Source organism: Poecilia mexicana, unplaced genomic scaffold (assembly GCF_051168715.1).
Source record: "Poecilia mexicana isolate PSO_F unplaced genomic scaffold, ASM5116871v1 scaffold_1, whole genome shotgun sequence".
In the NCBI taxonomy this organism is placed as follows: domain Eukaryota; kingdom Metazoa; phylum Chordata; class Actinopteri; order Cyprinodontiformes; family Poeciliidae; genus Poecilia; species Poecilia mexicana.
The window spans coordinates 20,728,534-20,746,148 of NW_028263370.1; the positions used below are offsets into that span (position 1 = coordinate 20,728,534).

The following is a 17,615-nucleotide window of genomic DNA, read 5'->3' on the forward strand; positions in this document are numbered from 1 at the left end:
AAAAATAATATAGAAATAGGCTTAACACTTAAAGTAGATTCAAAAAGTGTCTAGAAAACTATTTTCTAGAAAGAAAAGTTCTTATCTCTTTGTTACTCGGTTTCAGAGGCATGCAATATGCTGTTATGACATTAGTAGACTAATGCAAACCTTTCTGTGGTCAAACTTTGGTCTGGGTGGGAGAAATGCGAAGTGAATTACAAGTATCGAATTCCCACCATCCAAGCGGTTCACATCCCCTCTGCTGACATTAGCAACCCTAAGGGCTCAGTTTCGGAGTAGGTCACAGTGTGCTTTAAATCACTCCCAGACGCCTCTTTCACACAGACACAGATGAGAAACTGAAAAGACGCTTTGATTTCTTTGACAAACCACCATGACATCTTCATAAAATAACAAGTGAAACAGTTGGAAGAGAAAAGCGATTTACTGGTTTAAGCAGCATCACTGACATGAATGTACAACAATGAAAACACATTACTGATCACAGGTTATCACAAATCACTGATGAATAGTGGTAAAAGTAATACTTCAGCTAAAAGACATTGCTTGTTCTTCTGTACACAAGTGTGCAAAACACCCAAGGTGTGCAAGTAATGGCGCACGTTCATGCAAGTATACATTCAAACTCACAGGTTTGCATTTATTCACATATCAATGAAAGAAAATATAAGTATATGTACAGTGTTTAAGGAAGCTATTTTGACTGGAGTAGTATTACTACAGAAAACATTAATGTTTTGATTTAGTGTTAATTAGGTGAGTATTTGTTCCAAGTCTCATGTTGAAATTGTAGCTAAAGTGGCCAGAATGTAAAACTTTATTTTGTCTTGAAGTACAGTGGACCCCTGCCTATGTGTTTTTTTTACTTGCAGATTTTTGAATGGAACGTAACTCCAAAGTATTTATGGAGCATTCAGCTATTCTTGGATTTATTATTTATTTTGTTTTTGTAGAAAAAAATTTTCAGAAAAAAAAATGCAACTGGGGAAGCTGAAATACCTATTTGATACACTATTTCTTGTTTGCAAAGCAGCCAATCCAGGAACAACTTTCATCTTCCTTGGCAATGATTGGCTGTACCCTCAGAGTGGAAAATAAAATGCAAATTAAGATATATTTGGTGTTTGTACTATTAAATTTTTAAAGAGGGTTTCCAGTGTTTCAGCCATTTACAGCTGGTTTTGATCCCTAACTCCTTGCAAGATTTACCGGTTTTCACTGTACTTGTATTGAATCAAAAAAATTCTAAATATAATTACATTGTGCACAACATTGATAATTAGTCAAATCCTTCACTTTTACATATGATTCTGGTTGATAACTGTTAGCTATTTGTTTCCTTTTACACAACCCACCCATATTTTAGTTAAGCTTACTTCTCCTATAAATTACCATACATTTCTTTATTTTGACTGGTGCTTGTATGGATTTTAAGCAAAATTATCTTTTGACTGTAGCATACTGGTATTATAATGAAGCTAATGTTGCCTAAGTAAAATACATATTACTACTATGATATAACACTTTACAAAAGTGAAGATATTAAAGAGATTGATGTTCATTTGGTTATACAAGCTTAGATGACACCTTTACTGTTGCATTTCTATGGTAAAATTCACAGTGTTGTGATTAAAAAGCTAGTTTGTGTCTTTTTTTCAGTATAGATTTCTTAACGATTTGAACAGAAAATGGTTTATTTTCTTGGAAAACCGAAGTATGTTGTGATGTGTTGCTGCTTATCGGCAAGAAAGAGAAACATTTAGAGTTCTCACTTGTATTTTACCCAGATATTCTTGTTGCAGGAACAGTGGTGTACATTTATGAAAGAATCAAGGGCAGGTTTTAGGTCACCTACCAAAAGTAGCTAAAGTGGTTCAAATACCTTCATTCAACATTCAAGAGAGGGAACAACCCAAAGCTGATAGTTGGTATAGGTCAGGTTCAAGGACTAGATAGCTAAAGGAGACTCAGCAACCAAACAATTCAGGCAGCTGCGTCGTTTGTTAGCATAAAGTTCCTCTCAATAAAAGAAGCATTGTTTTATTTTTTGCTTGCTTTCAGTACAAACATGAACTAATAAACCATAGTTACGTTATCAAATGAAATCAATAACCACTTGCTCCAAAGATTTTCCATGAAAGGGAAAATTAGCTGCACACTGACAAGTTTTTTTTCTCAATGTCTGAGCTAAATGACTGAGTGTTTGACTGCACTTACTATCTGATCTGTTATTAGTATTTTCCTTCCAGATCTGGTTTTCAACCATCACATGTCCAGCATTAGTTTATAAGGGACACATAGTAGATGGACTTATGGAGTGTAAGTGGCGTTATTGGTGGTGTCCTTGAAACAATCATGAGTTAAGCACACGGTAACACTGCTTTTTACGCAACCACGTCATAGCTGGTTAAAGTAAAAAAAAGTCAGAAGAAACTTGCTCGTTTTGACACAAGTGGCCATTTGCTAGTAGGGTGAATTATAGATACGCTGCTCTTGCCATAGCACACTTTTAATCCCTGTGCAGGGTGCATGTCTATTAGATCTCCAAGCTTCTGCCTCACAAATTATTTCTCCTAACTTCCGTCTTTGTACTGGACACTTGCTATAAAAAGCATAATTTTATCACCATATGAGCTCACATTCAATCTAGAAATGTTGCCAGGATGCATTATTGTGTCTTTAGCAACTTTCACCTGCACTGTTTCTTTTTTCACATATTTCACAGATTTATACATGGAAATTAATATTACTGGCATGAGCTACAATCCCAAAACTAAAATAAAAAGCTGTAAAAGTGACTGCATACACATGGCCTTTAAAAAGAGTTTAGAAATAACAGGGTTGTAAGTGATAATCTTGCAGATTTATGCCAGTTACTTGGGAAGATTCTTAGCACTGCAAAATCTTGTAACCCTTTACTTTTACTATACACAGATCTGTGTTCACATTACACTTAAATTATTCTTCTGCCACAGTTTTATTTTTGTAAAAATCTTGAGGGATATAACAGAAACAGTATCCAGCTAAATGCAGTGAGTATAAGTCAAATAAGTTGCAAACCTTCAGTCTTGATGATTATTGTCGTTTGAGTCATTAACATGCCTGTTTGGTTATTAATCCCAGTGAGTAGCAAACTTCTGGGAACAGCATGTACACGTGTCTCAACATCGTTCTCTCTGACCGCCAGCAGACAGCCTTTTCGTTCTTGTTGCCTCCTTCCCAGTGGTGCTGCCCTTTACAGGAACAGCACGCTTGGCTCTTGATAGATTAATTTATAGAGTTCAGCTGTATCCCTTTAAAGAGTCCTCCTCCTCTTCCTCATCATCCTTCTCTTCCTCTTAGGCTACTGTGTCACTGCCTGTGAGTGTGGGAACACAGGGGGGGGTTTCTCAGGAAGCTTGGCCCTTCTGCGAGATTCAGGAAACTCACTCCATGGTTTGTTCCTTGTATTCCAGTTCCAAATATTCTTTCTTCCAGATGGATTTGTTTCCTCGGAGTCCAAATTATGCTTTCATATACATTTGTATTTTCATATTTACATTATACTTGCGCTTTGAACTCATTAAAACCTCCAGAGATCAATCAGTTGCTGTTTTTCCTGATACTTTTGTCAGTGTGGAGGTTGTTGGGTTCTGGACTTTTACACTGGACACTGGTACCATTCACGAGTCCAATGCTGTTCAGTTGGTTGTCAGAGTAACACCAGCAACACAAGCACGACTTGGAAAACATAAAAAGAGAGAAAAATGTACATTTTAGCATGGCTGTATTTATCCATGGGTTTTTCCATATGTGGACTTATCTCTTGTTTGTTCCCACAAAGCCCTTTAACCTCCAAAGTCAGGCAAAGGTTTATCTTGGGTAACATTCCCTTGACAGACATTTACAGACTGTGACCTCAGCCTGTGAAGTGACTACATATATCATCAGGCTGCTTTGGCGTTTTGCTCATGGCATGTCATCACTACGAGGCCTCTGAGTCATGGACAAGAGGATTGAGTTCACTGTTTGTGTTACAGAACAGTTTAGCTCAAAACAAACATGATGTGGGGGTTATGTGTTAAACATAATCATGTATGTGTATATATGTGTGTTTGTGTAATAAGAGAGAACCTCACCTTGAAGCAGTTTTTGAACTTCTTGCTGACAAAGTATAGAATGATAGGATTTATACACGAGTTGATTGTTGCCAGGTTGATGCCGAGGTGATCCAGAACCAGCAGGAAGCTGAAAAGATAAACATATCTGAAGATCATGAAGTATTCTCTCTTGGACAACTCATTTTTTGTGAAAGTTGTGACGTCAAAACATAGTTGCCCCCACACATTTTTCAGTTTTGTTTTTGTTACACTGAAAATGTTTTAGATCCATCCATCTATTATCAGTATCCACTTATCCTTGCAAAGTCAAGCGGTCACTGGGAGAGGGCAGGGTACATCCTGGACAGGTTATGTTTTGGATAATTTTATTTTTTTTTTACACAGTGTAATTTTCAAATGAATAATTAATTTTGTTAAGGGCATAAAAATATGCAATACAACTGCCTGAAAAGGCAGATGCAAAACAATGTCACAGCCCTATCCAGACATCCAAAACAGGTTAAGCACAGTTATTACCTGAGTAGTTCACAGCGCATGTTGTCTTTCGGGCGGTATACCATCTTCTTTAGAATCCTGCTGAGGTGCAAAGGGAACCAACACAGGGCGAAGATCAGCACAAGGCAGAAGACAGCTTTGGCCACCTCCCTCCTCTGCAAAGAGAAACACAAGATAAGGTTCCACCTTGTAAAGAGGAGGCGTAGAGTCATAGTTTATTTGAAGACAAAATCAAAGTATTGCCCAACCTGTTTCAGGTGTTCACTAAGCGCAATGCGGAGGGTGCCATTCCGGTGGTTCAGCATCTCACAGGTCATGAGAGTGTAGAAGATGGCAGTGCAGATAAGTGGGACACAAAAGTAAAAGCCAAACAGCCACCAGTCTTTTGCCTCTGTGTAGAACTAGAGAGAAGCAAACACAGTGATGGACTCTGTTACATTTGAACTGCATTTATTTCAAGGTTTAGAGTAGTTTGGTCACCTTAGAATTGAGTATCTGTGGGGCTGAAAGCATCTCAGCAGCAAATGTTTTACACAAATCCTTACCCAAAGAGTAGCTATCTGAGCTTTAAGGGCATATTCACACTAGAAAAGTCCTTTGGTCTGGACTAAATTCAGACTTTATTTTTTTCATTTGATGTGGATTGCATTTAAATTGAGATTTTTAGCATCCGAACCAAAATTTGTAAGCAAAGCCACACAGGTGACAAACATTGCCCCTGTTAGACAGACATGACGGGGGTCGGGACAGATCACAGATCCGGAAAAACCTAACTTCGGAAGTTCTGCGTGCTGCCCATTTCTTTTGCACATATTTGTGAAGAACAATATTTGTCAAGAACAGCTAATACAACACAGGTTTGCGATGTTACATTAATTTTGGAAAGGCCTCTGCAAATTCAGCTGCAAGCTGAATCAGGAAAGATGGCAACAGTGGCTCGTGAAGACCCTACTGACGTATATTTCCTGTAGTTGGTCTGGATTAAGGCCAATCTGTGTTCACACCCAAAGCAAACTGCACTAAAATTCATTTGGAAGTGGTACAGTTGTGTGGTCCGCACCAGGATTTGCTTGATTGTATTCACACATGCACAAAAGGTCTGAAAACAAACTCTGATTAATTAACAGAGGACTAAATGTGTCACATTCTAACTCAACTATGTTCATGGTGCAGCTATGATTTATACCTGAAACTGTATTTAAGTGCTTCTGAAAGTCAAAATTGATCATTATTCACAGTGACATGGTGAAACAGTAGATATCTCACTTTTCTTTTCAATATCCAGAAAACACCATCTGGTTGCTGTTGTTTCGATGTGAAGTGAAGTTTATGGGAATTTTGCTCAGAAGTAGCAAACAAAGCTGGTTCCAATTATGCAGTGTATAATACAAGCCTGTGGTTCTGAAAAGGTATGATAAATGTGCTATCTTCAAAACCGAGAAGATCTGGTCTGGCCTTCTCACACAATAGTCGTTTTACTTTATAACCCCACTCATAAATCGATCATTATGGGGGAATTTTGCCATCCTAAATCAAAGTACCCCCCACTGCCCCACCCCCACCCCATATATCATGCAGGGTGTAGAGAATTAAAAAGTAAAACGAGCAATTAAACTATAATAGATTCTCAGAAGTTGGCATTATATTGATATCTGGGAGAGATTACAGCAGTTTTGAGTGTTTGGAAAAGCACATGTGGCTACTTGAGGGCTAAGGCCCCCCATAATTGCACTTGGCCTGCAATCAATTATGTGTGTCAGGCATGTGGAAAGGCCACAATCACAAAGAGAGAGAACAAGGAAGAAACATTACTGTGTTCAAGTCTGAAAGTGAGACTTTACTCAAAATATTGTCTCAATTGGTTTATTTTCCAACACTGAAATATCTTTTTTACACATTTTCTTTCATGTTATTTATTTAATTGCAATGGATAGCAATAATTTCAGTTGTTTATTGAACAACCACATAATGTTGGAGTTGATTGCTTCAGTGTTGCATTGATGCATTGATGCACATGCCAGCTGTCCATTTAAAAAAACCCTCTCATTTCAAAGAAATATTACGTCTTTAAGATGATGGAAAAGCAACATGTTAGCTCTCACTTCAAGTAGTTTCAGTGCAGGATTGGACTTTCTGTCTCTTCAGTCCAGTGATGTTTCAGTTCAATTTTCCCAAAATTTTAAATATCTACCATTGTACACTAGAGCTTCATTGTCTTGGCTTTTTAGTTTCATAAATGGTCAAATGGCAAAGAAAAAAATTGTTGAAATATTGTGCTATTTGATATTTTTTTCTTTTTAGAAATTCAGATGTTCGAAGAAAGTGAGAGTTTTTCTGTCTTAACGGGCCCGTTGTTGCAGTATTTAAACTTAAAGGAAGGTTGTATTTAAGCTTATAGGAAGGTTGAAATGTGGTTTCCTGAACTTAAAGCAGTTGGAGAATGTATTCGCTATTTGCATGTTAACTAAATCAGCTTCAACCTAAAGTGGTCTATAAAAAGCGTTTAAATGCTCTGTTTTAGTTTCTACCTCAGAGTAGAAACTGTGCCAGTGTAAGTGGATCCATCTGTAACATAAGGTTGTGTAACATAGGAAGCAGTAGAACCCAAATCTGGCGAATGTGTCCTATTAAGGGAGAAAACTTTGCCCACACGTACCTCTGAGTGTAGCAAACATTTTAACATTAAATATATATTCTTAAATTGAGTTTAATATTTTTGTACTACCAATCATTTGAGATCACTCAAAATCTGTCTTTGTTTGTTTGTGGACATATCGCTGAGTGCTGATCACGCCAAATCTGGATTTTAAAATGTTGTTTTGTAGTGCAACAAGAGGCACAGACAGGAAATGGATATCCTTTAGGCAAAGAGCCTAAACTCTCTGAACTTGGTGTTTCCTGTTGCTTCTCTTCGGTCAGAAAGCTAAATGCTGAGGTAAAACTGCAGTATGAAGAAAATATCCCCCTTTTTTTATTGCTGCAACAACCAAGAACCACAGAGCCTCGGCACAATTGTGAGGTGGGTGGCCTTCTCCCACGCATCAAACTCTACGCCACTGGCAAGTGCAGTGTACTTTGCTTCCAAGCAGCTTAAGACTAAGTAAGTGTTAAAGACAAGTGTCTAGCATTTATGCCATTTATATTTCTTTTTAAATCATGTCCACATAGCTTTGTAATCTTTTATAAATAGTTCTCAATGTTTTCTGATAATCTTTCAGTTTTTCCTTGTACACTGTCCATTTTCACTAAAGACAAAAATTAAAAGTGCAACAGAAAGTTATAATTATGAAATTTAAAATAATAAAATTTAGATTTTTCAAACTATATTTACAGGAACAAAAGTAATAATTGCAAGAGTAAAAATCATAACTGACTTTCAAAGTCATATTTATGAGACATAAAGTCACACTGTTTTTCTCTGGAGGCTTGCTCCAGTATCTCCTTGTCATGATTTAGAATTTCATAAGTATACATTTGAAAGTCTAAATTATGATACTGGATCTCAAAACAGACTTTCTCATAATTGTAACTTTAAATGTCAAAATTTTGACTTTCTACCTCAAAATTATGGCTTTGAATCTATAACCTCGAAAATCAAAATTATGTCTCTGTATATCAAAATTATGGCTTCACATCATAATTATGACTTTGAAAGTCTAAACTATGACATTCAAACTCAAAATGATGACTATCTGTTGGGCTTTTATTTTTTTCTTTAATGTAAAAAATGGGCATTCATATTAATGGCCAGAAAATCTAAACATATAAAAAAAATCAACTTGTTAAAACATCACCCCTCAGATCACTTACTGTATGTCAAGTTACCAGCAAACTAAAATACCACTTTTTTTCTGTTAAGCTCAAGTTGAATTGAAAACAGAAAAAAAGTAATATAATGGCTTACCCTCATGAAATCGCTTTGTGGATTAAGCATGCAAGTGCGCATGGTGGTGTTGCTGAAGTTGAAGGTGACCATGTCGAAACAGACGGCCTCAGGCACGGCCAGGATGAGAGACAGAACCCAAATGGTCACGATCTCGATGACGGTGAGGAGAGGGATGCCCACTCCCTGCACTCGGCTCCAGGATGCCACGGCTCTGTACCTGTGTGACGGGCAGATGCAAAGATGAAAGTCAGACTTGGATGGATAACCAAAAGGTTATTCATGATAAACTACTTCTGTTAATTTAGCTGAAAGATATTATTCAGGAACAAGACTGAACGAAAAATAATGGATCGATGAATAGAAATCTGATATTTTAAATTTGAATACTGGAAATGTAGGATTAAGATTTAATTTATTTGTGAGAATGTGGCTTCCTATAATGTTTCAATAACCTGGGGTGACCACTTCACATATCCATTCTATTATTGTGTTCTATCAAGATGTGTGATTAAACTTTAACTTTTAAATTCCCATAAATTATATTTTTCTGTCCATTTTAGCTGCAAATAATATATTAGTTTTGTTTTCAGTCACTAATTCATGAACAGCACTGAAAAATGCCATTTGTTTATTAAATGCAACAGCTAACAAAAGTGACTTCCTGCCTGCCAGCATGCCAAACACAACAAAATGCTCAGTCAGCAGACAATCAGAATTTTAGGAATTTATGAGGCGAGATGATCAATTGTTTATTTTTAATATCTAATATTTATATTTTTGTGAAGCCTCCAAACAGGCTGGCCCATGTTGGCAGTGAGGTCTCTGTGTGTTGGCTTGTGTTTGCCACGCACTAAATAAATTGTTTGCTTGTTTGTTTCATTAATGGAAACCACTTGTCGAAATGTTTTAGTAAAACCGTGCATCAAGATTTTATGGCAAAAATAATATATTTTTCATGATACATTTGAATTTCCCTGTTGAACAACATGGCGGCATTTATATTTCACTAAGTGGAAATGTATCCACCTTTTCCTCTACTTGTAGCAGTGAAATGATGCAAAGGTGACTAAAATAGATTGTAATATGTACTCAAATAAATTTGCTATGCAGTTCCAGGAACAAATGGAGATGATGTGCTTTTGAATGCAACCGAACAGTTCCTGGACCTTCCTCATAATGGAAGTTATTAAAACTGTCTGGCTGGTTGAACCTCGGAGCCTTTTGGATAAGGTTGAATCTGTGAAGCTGGATAGTGCATTAAGTGACATGCCAATGAACAACAGCACTTCAGGACCATAACTTATTCATTACAAACATATTTTAAGGCAATATCAAACTCATTAGCATGCTGGCTATCAATACAGCAAGTAAAGTTGACTTCACAAAGTGTACATATTGCGTAGTAGTGCTTCATGTAAAGATGTGTAAAGCCATATAGTGCAGAAGCATAGCTTCACACCTAAAAAAAGGAGAAATGTGTGTGGGAAAAAAAAATGAACTGACCTTATGAGATAATTAGAATATTATTTTCATTATGTATCCAATAATTTTTCACTCCCGATATATAAATATAATAGACACATTTATGTTGGATACTAATTAAAATGGGAAAGAGAGGAGAGCATGCTTTTTTCCTGCAAAACCAAATACCCAAAATTCCTACTGAAGATGTTTAAAACAACATTTTAGGTGACTAACAAAAAATGTTAGTTGATAATACAGTTTTAGAGCAAAATGCTTTATATTTGTTTAAAGGAAATTGCAAAGTGCAAAGTAATAAACAGATGGCATTTGTAACTCTCCAGTTTTCCAAAATATTCATCATCTACATTTTTCTGGTGCCCTAAGATGTGAACTGAAACCAAGATTGGCAGCTTGGCCTCACCAGCCAGTTGTGCTTATTTCCAGAAAACCTCAATCCCCACATAAAAAAGCTGCAATATTTTTCAAGAAGCTACAACTTTTATTTGTTTACTTATTTGTTTTTCCTTTGTTCTGAATTTTGGTTTGGTTGTGCGTCCCCCAGAATATCTACAAATATCCGGTCATCTCTTTACTAACTGGAGCAAAGTGTCCATAAAAGCAGTTTAATTTCTAAAGCATTGTACACTTCTTTACCATGGGTTTCGGATGATGTTATAAACAACTGCTACAAGAGGGGTTAACAGGAGCAAAGGGATATTTTGTAATTCAGCTTATGAACAAACTCATAAGTAGTACTGAGTCAATGGCTTTCCCAAAAGTGATCATCTAGTCTTCCTGTCATTGTTAAGGAATGTTTTCTATGTGGTCTCTTATATAAATAAGCCAAAAGCAAAAATAAATCTTGAGCAAAGCATTTCCTCTCTATGTGAAAAAAGGATTAATTACAAAGGGGCGCCAAATAAATCAAATTACTTATAATTTGTTTTGAAAAATTGGGCTTCTATAGCACAAATTCTGAACAGTAATTAGTAACTTTGTTCAAGAACAAAAAAAAATATGTTGCATCTTTACAAATGAGGAGACATGACCATGACAGTTAAACATCAGTATGAAGACATTTGGATTACATATTTTTTCTTAAACTTAATTTCCTTTACACTTTCTCCGCATATCAAGCAGATTTACATTAAGGTTAATATTTTTCATATGTTTGTGCTACTGAGGAGTCTGACAGGACTGACCTGTCCACACTGAGGGCGCACAGGTTTAGCACTGTGATGCCAACGGAGGCCTTCTGTAGGAAAGGCACCAGCTTGCACAGACACAGGCCAAACCAGTGGTCATCAAACGGAAAACGGGATGCCAGGAGCTGTGGGAAAGAGTCATTATTTAAACAACGCTGCACAATCAGCTGGTTATTTCTCACCACATATTGACTGATTTAACAAAAATCTGTATCAAATATCTGTACGTTATAGATCTATGGTCCGCTTGTGTACTAATATGCAGTTAGGTGGTCCAAAGTTCACTTTTTTGACCCACATTAGTTACATTTTGCATTCACACTTCCACAAACAAATCAGACTTTCTAGGCAAAGGAATTAGAGTTGGATTAAAGCGCGATAAACTGGGCTGTTGTGAATGAATCCTTTGTCTGCATAACATGAGCCAGGTGTTGGGCACCATATTTTTGATGTGTAGTCATAAAATCTATAGCAGTGGAGCCAATCTGTTACATATGCTGATGGCAAAAAATTCTGGGGATTATGATAGAAAGAATGCCACAGAACAGTCGGAAAGATACAGTTCTTTTCTGTTCTAGACAATTGTAGTGTGTTAAGGTGTTTGAAGTCAGGACAAGTTACATGTCCACGAAGACGATGTGTGACGATGAGAGAAATACTGTTTAATAGAGAAGGAAGTCTTTTTTAATAAATCTAATTAAATTGATATTCTTATATAAATGATAATGATTCAGCATAAAAATTGGGAAAAGCTGAATCAAACTGTTCTTTCTGTGGATTCAGGCCCATATTTTAGTCTCAAACTTTCTCTTTTGGCTTCAGACTAGAGTTTCTTGCAGAGATGTTTATCCTTCTTGAACTTTTCCACATTTTGCCATGCTTCAACCATAAATGTCAATGCATTTTGCATAGTTGTATGCACAATGCAGTGCATCATTGTGAAGGGAAATTTAATGGTTTTCAAAATCGTAAAAGTTTATTTGTAATCGTTTAATTGCATGCATTGTAACTAGATCCTTATGCTCTAACCCCTCCTAAAAAGGTTCAGGGCAATCCACTGCCTTCAGAAATCTCTTAATATTGACTAAAATTACATTCAAATGCATTGTAGTTTGAGGCTGATACAGGTTAAAATAGTAAAGTTAATAAAAACGGTACAAGGAGTGGTGTAAAAGAAGCAAAAATGGAACTACAGAGCTCGGTTTGAAAAGAAGGTGTCTGGAAATCAAACTGACCAAACTAACATCTAAAGTTCAATTATAGGCATTTGAATTCTGTGCCATTGAAGTTTAAATTCTAATCAAGGACATCTTCATATAAACTTTACCTTTGTTCTTTTCAGGTACTTTCCTCCCTTCAACATAAAAACAAAGGAAGAGTTTTCGGAAACGGTGTCCTTATCCCTAGGAAGACGGGGCAGGGGGGTTGCAACCTTGTGGACGTGGCTCACTCATTGTTTGTGCGCAGACTGCTCCCCCCCAGAAGATTTTTTGTTTCCTCTTTGCACATGTGTTGCTCAGACAACAAAGTCGCCGTGCCCCTCAGAGTCCCAAGTTAATTTTAACCAGGTGGCTTTCCTGACTTCTCTCTGTGCAAAATGACGTTCTTTTAATGTGGCTGCACAGAGATTGGTGTGACTGATCCCTCAATCCCGCCATCGCTCTTTATTACTACACAAAGCTTGACAGTGTTTACTGGCATAAATCGAGTTAGGCCGAAAAGGGTCTGCAACTGTTTAGCACATAAGTCACGCAATGTTTCATATTTTCAAGTGGTTGTAAAAGCAAACAACAGGGCTGTGAGTCACTTGAAACCACAAAGAAACCTTTCTAAATAAAAAAAACTGATTTGATCTGTTACTCTCATGCAAATTCTGAGCAACTAATAAATCAGTGCCTTTAAATGACTGAAGTTTATGTCGTAAATACTTTACAAAAACACGGGAATAAAAGAACTACAGCCTGAACTAACTGAAATCTCCACATAATTTATGTGCCATGTGTTTTTGTCAGTCATTACTGACTAACAAAAACAGATGAAACAATCTAGTCTAGAAAACTAGATTTCTGTCTTCTGCTTTGTTTCAGATCACCAAAAATACAACGTGTGAAAAAAGAGCATGGTCATAAAAGTAATTGGTCTCTAAATCTAATAACTGGTTATTGTCCACTTTTTGGAGAATTCAGCCACAGTTGAGGGTTTTCAAGCATTAACATCCTTTTTAAGGTAACGCTACACCTCCCAGCAACCTTCACGTTAGTCTCATCAGTCCATAAAATATTTCTCCATGTCTTTGGGATTATTAAGATGTTTTAAAGGAAAATGTGAGACAGATCTTTGTGCTGTTGTTGGTTAGCAGAGGTTTTAGCTATGAAGCATCCATTGAATGCTTTTTTCTGTCTCTTTCTCCTTGTTGCATCACAAACAGTGATCACTGGTAGTTAAGCATGCAGTGCTTCAGATTTTCTTGGTTTTTTTAGTGACCTCCTGAATGAGTGACTGAAGCACTTTTGAAGATATTTTGGCAGGGCAGCCACTCCTGGGAAGGTTCACTGCTGTTTCACGTGGATATTGGCTGTCACTGTGATTTGCTAGAGATCCAAAGCCTGAATTTTTTTTAAGCCTTTAAAACCAGATGAGTGTAAGTGACTTTATTAGATGTACTTGAAGCTCTTCAGACTGAGGCATGATGTGTCGCTATTTGAGACTACTTCATGCAGTAAGATAGGTTCTGTTTTGTGACTTTTTGATTCTACAGGCTAAGTTGTAGCATTGTTAGTGAAATTGAACTAAATATTTTGTCTCATATCAGTTAATTCCTAGGTCAAACATAGGTCCAGCTTAGGTTACCTGTCTTTTGAAAAAATATTTTTGTATTTACTCAGGTTATTTCTGTCTGATTTGTTTGATTATCTGACATATTTAGAGATTACCTATTACGCTTTCTTGAACAGGTTAGGATAAGTCTACGGGCTATGGCTTTTTTTTTTTTTTTGCATAAAATCATTCTTTGATTATGAGATTTTAGTCTGCCCAATTCTTTCTCTTTTGGGCTCCTTTCAGATTGAGCTATTATAGGGTCTCGCTATAAATCCAAATAAGCTGCTGCTTGCTTACTCAACTTTACACTTGCAAGTGTAAATGAGTGTAAACAGATGCATAATTATGCAATCAGAAACTTTGAAAAGCACTAGTAAAGCCTTCTGCACAATCAACAAGAATTCTCCAAGTGGTTTCTTAATGGTCATTTTACGACAAAACACTTTTCCAGCAACCGTTGTACAGCATTAAAACCAGCTGATAAGGTGCTGGAGATCTTCTTGGGTAACGGCACAGTGTCACTCAAAAATTGGGAGATATATGAAACTAATCATTTTCCAGACACCACAAAAATGTAACTTTTTGGTTTTAGAAGCAGTAGGAACCCAAATGGAAGTGGACTCTGAATTTTGCAAAATAAATTCTCTATAAGTATTAAATAAGAACCAAAAACAAACAAAAAAATCTGTAAGGGGTGAAAATACTTTTTACTTAATTTTTATGGCACTGCAAGTGAAGAATTTGCGTGATAATTAAGTAAAAGACAAGAGACATGCTTGACTCCAGCCTGACTCTTGTTTATTTTAAACAGTCATATCCGTTCTCCTCTCATCACTTATCTGACTTCATGAAACTGATAACGACCCTCCGACTGATTACGCTTTCCCGTCTCCCTTAAACCGCCTCCCCCTCCTTTTCCCGTCTGTAATATCCCTTTTTTATCTGAGCAAGTCTCCCTCATTGTTGCTGCTTTTCATCATATCAACAGTGTGCAACCTGTCACTCAGCATTCTGGCTATGAAGATAAAGTTAAGAACAGACATAAACACACAGCAAGGGGAGTGAGAGTGCTACCTTGTACGCATTGATCGGTATATCAATGAAAATGTAGATGAGGTCGCCCAGGGCAAGGCTGGCGATGAGGGCGTTGGGCCCGTTCCTCATGCACTTATTCTGGTATATAATCCTCAGGAGGGTGGCGTTTCCGACCAGGCCGACCACAAAGACGATAACTGAAATGACCGTGTTGATGTACTTAAAATAGTTGCTAATTGAGGGATATGCAACGCACTTTGGAGGTGACACTGGTCTCTTCAAGACTGTATTATTAGCAGAGCTGGATCCCAAAGCTTGCATCCGAGCTCCTGGGACAAATGAAGGCAGATCTGGACTGGCGGTGCTGTGGAGACCTGAGGATTGGAGAGTGGAGTGGATGACTGGTAGAGAGTCCTGGGCTTCCGCTTCCTTTATCTGGCACATTCCTCTGGCTGCCAAACAGGCCATTAGCATGAGCATATGCTGGGCTGCAATCCCCATTATCGAATACATCGAGCTCTTTGATTTCACTGACTGGAAGACTGCCTCAATATGTTACAGCTGGAATGAAAAGAAACGAGGAGAACAGGTTATATTTCTGATTAAAACTAAAGACTAAAAGCTAAGTAATTAGAAATTTGAGGTGCAGACCCTTTTTTTTTACTTTTCCACAATGTGTCAACACAAACTGTATTGTATTTAATAGTGACATATAGTTCTACATTGTGAAATGGTTGCGCCATATAGCCTAAAAATAAAATTTCCTTCTTTTTTCAAACTTTGATTTGTGAATTTAATTGATTTTGTTTTCCTGTAACTAAAAAACACAAATGACAGACAATATCTTACAAATCTTTTATTTCAATCATTCCTTCTGTGAGTTGACCTGAATTCTGAGTTGAAATTTATAGAAACTGTAAATCTGTTTGTCAAGAATAGATCGTAATTCTTCGATTCCATTCTAAACAATGGAATTTCAAGGAGTGCATCTATGAAAAAAATCCAGATTTTTCTCAGAAATGAAGTTTTCAGGAACAGCAGATTTGATTAATTGATTAAATCAATTCATCATCTTGTCCTTCATTGTGGTAAAGTTGAAGGGCATACGTATCTTTCAAATCTTCCTTTACAGGCCAACTAGTTTTCTTCCAGAATCATTCTTTATTTAGCACCTTCCACCTACAACCAGCTTCCACATCCTTAGTGAAAAAAGCATCTCCACAGCATGATACTGCCACCACTATGTTTTTCTATGAGAGTAGTATAATCAGTTTTATTTCAGTGAATGTTTTCTACCACATACAGAGTTGGACGGTTTTTCTTAAGTTTAGTCTCTCTTCTGCAGAAGGCCAAAGCTTCTCCAGTGATGTAAAAAGACAAAAGACTTTCACGAAGATTAACGTATTGAAGACTTCAAAAAGGGGCTCACATATGGGAGATGCCACCTATAGTTATACTCAGACATTCAATATAAAAATCAACAGAGTGTAAGAAGCACATATTTTGCTCTCACTCATTCCTGTATGAAAATTCAGTTCAGTCTGTAATGTTGTCCTGTTTGTGTGGGTGTCCATTTCTCGGGTTTGCACTTTTCGATTCCCACTGCTCCACATTCTCCCTCTGTTTTTGATTTTAAAAGCTTTAAACATGTGGTTCTGACTTTGTTTAAACAAATAAATGTAAGCTGAGCAACAAAAGCATTGAAGTTTAAATACAAATTACAAAGAGAAAAACAACACATTTAACTTCCTCTTGGATTACGCTCCTTTTCACCAAAGAAAAAAAGAGTCGACACATTTCCTGAAAAATACAGAACAGTTCATTACACTATGCTGTTAGTAAAGACTTGTTAAAGTTTCAAACTCTTAGATCCACACCGAAGCCCATTTCATCATGTCACGGTGCAGGCAAGTCTTATAGCCCGGAGTTCTTCCTGTTCAAAGTCCCCGCTGTCACCAAGTACACAAAGAACTATTTAGCAGCCAGCCCTTCAAGTAGCATCACAGTTTAGCATCAGCATGACACTGCTGGGATCTGTGACAGCACGCAAACTGATCCATGCATAAATAATAAATACGTTTGGTTTTCACCTACCGCTTCTAAAACGCCTGCCTGGCCCCCTTGGAAACCGTCAGGCAAACTTTCAGCTGAAGCCCCCAGACATCTGTATCACATCACATGAGTAATTAACGTACTATCAAAGCTGCGCCGTATCCCACTTGGTTTGAGCAATGCACCCGTCTGCTCTGAGGTGCCTTCACATTATGGCTCAGAGTTTCCTGTGGAGAGTTTGCAGTATGTCTAAGTGTGTGTGCAACACTGTGCATATGTCTATGTGTGTGTGAGAGCACCAGCAAGACACTTTGACTGGGTGGGATAGTAGTCTCCACCTCCCTTCGGTAACAGACTGGGCCCCCTTTGGAAACATCACCCTCCTTTCCCCTTTTTCTCAGAGGCACCGCCTGCTGACAGTCATATCCAACAGCAGCACACACACACACACACACACACACACGCATGCACATACTGATATAGGGGGGCATTTGGGAGCCCAGTGCTCCACTACTATGCCCTCTTCCTTAAATCCCTTGTACCTCCCCAAAAGGC

General features: G+C 37.4%; 1 protein-coding gene across 1 annotated transcript; it reads right to left on the minus strand.

The window, feature by feature from the left end:
* Nucleotides 1-408: 408 nt before the first annotated feature.
* On the minus strand, nt 409-17,351 carry ednraa (endothelin receptor type Aa). Its single transcript, XM_014999840.2, has 8 exons — nt 17,103-17,351; nt 15,048-15,569; nt 11,151-11,278; nt 8,503-8,701; nt 4,847-4,999; nt 4,620-4,753; nt 4,122-4,230; nt 409-3,723 (listed from the first exon to the last, which is right to left on the minus strand). The coding sequence occupies exons 2-8, from the start codon at nt 15,519-15,521 to the stop codon at nt 3,586-3,588; spliced, it is 1,335 nt and encodes a 444-aa protein (XP_014855326.1). The 5' UTR covers nt 15,522-15,569; nt 17,103-17,351; the 3' UTR covers nt 409-3,585.
* Nucleotides 17,352-17,615: the final 264 nt, after the last annotated feature.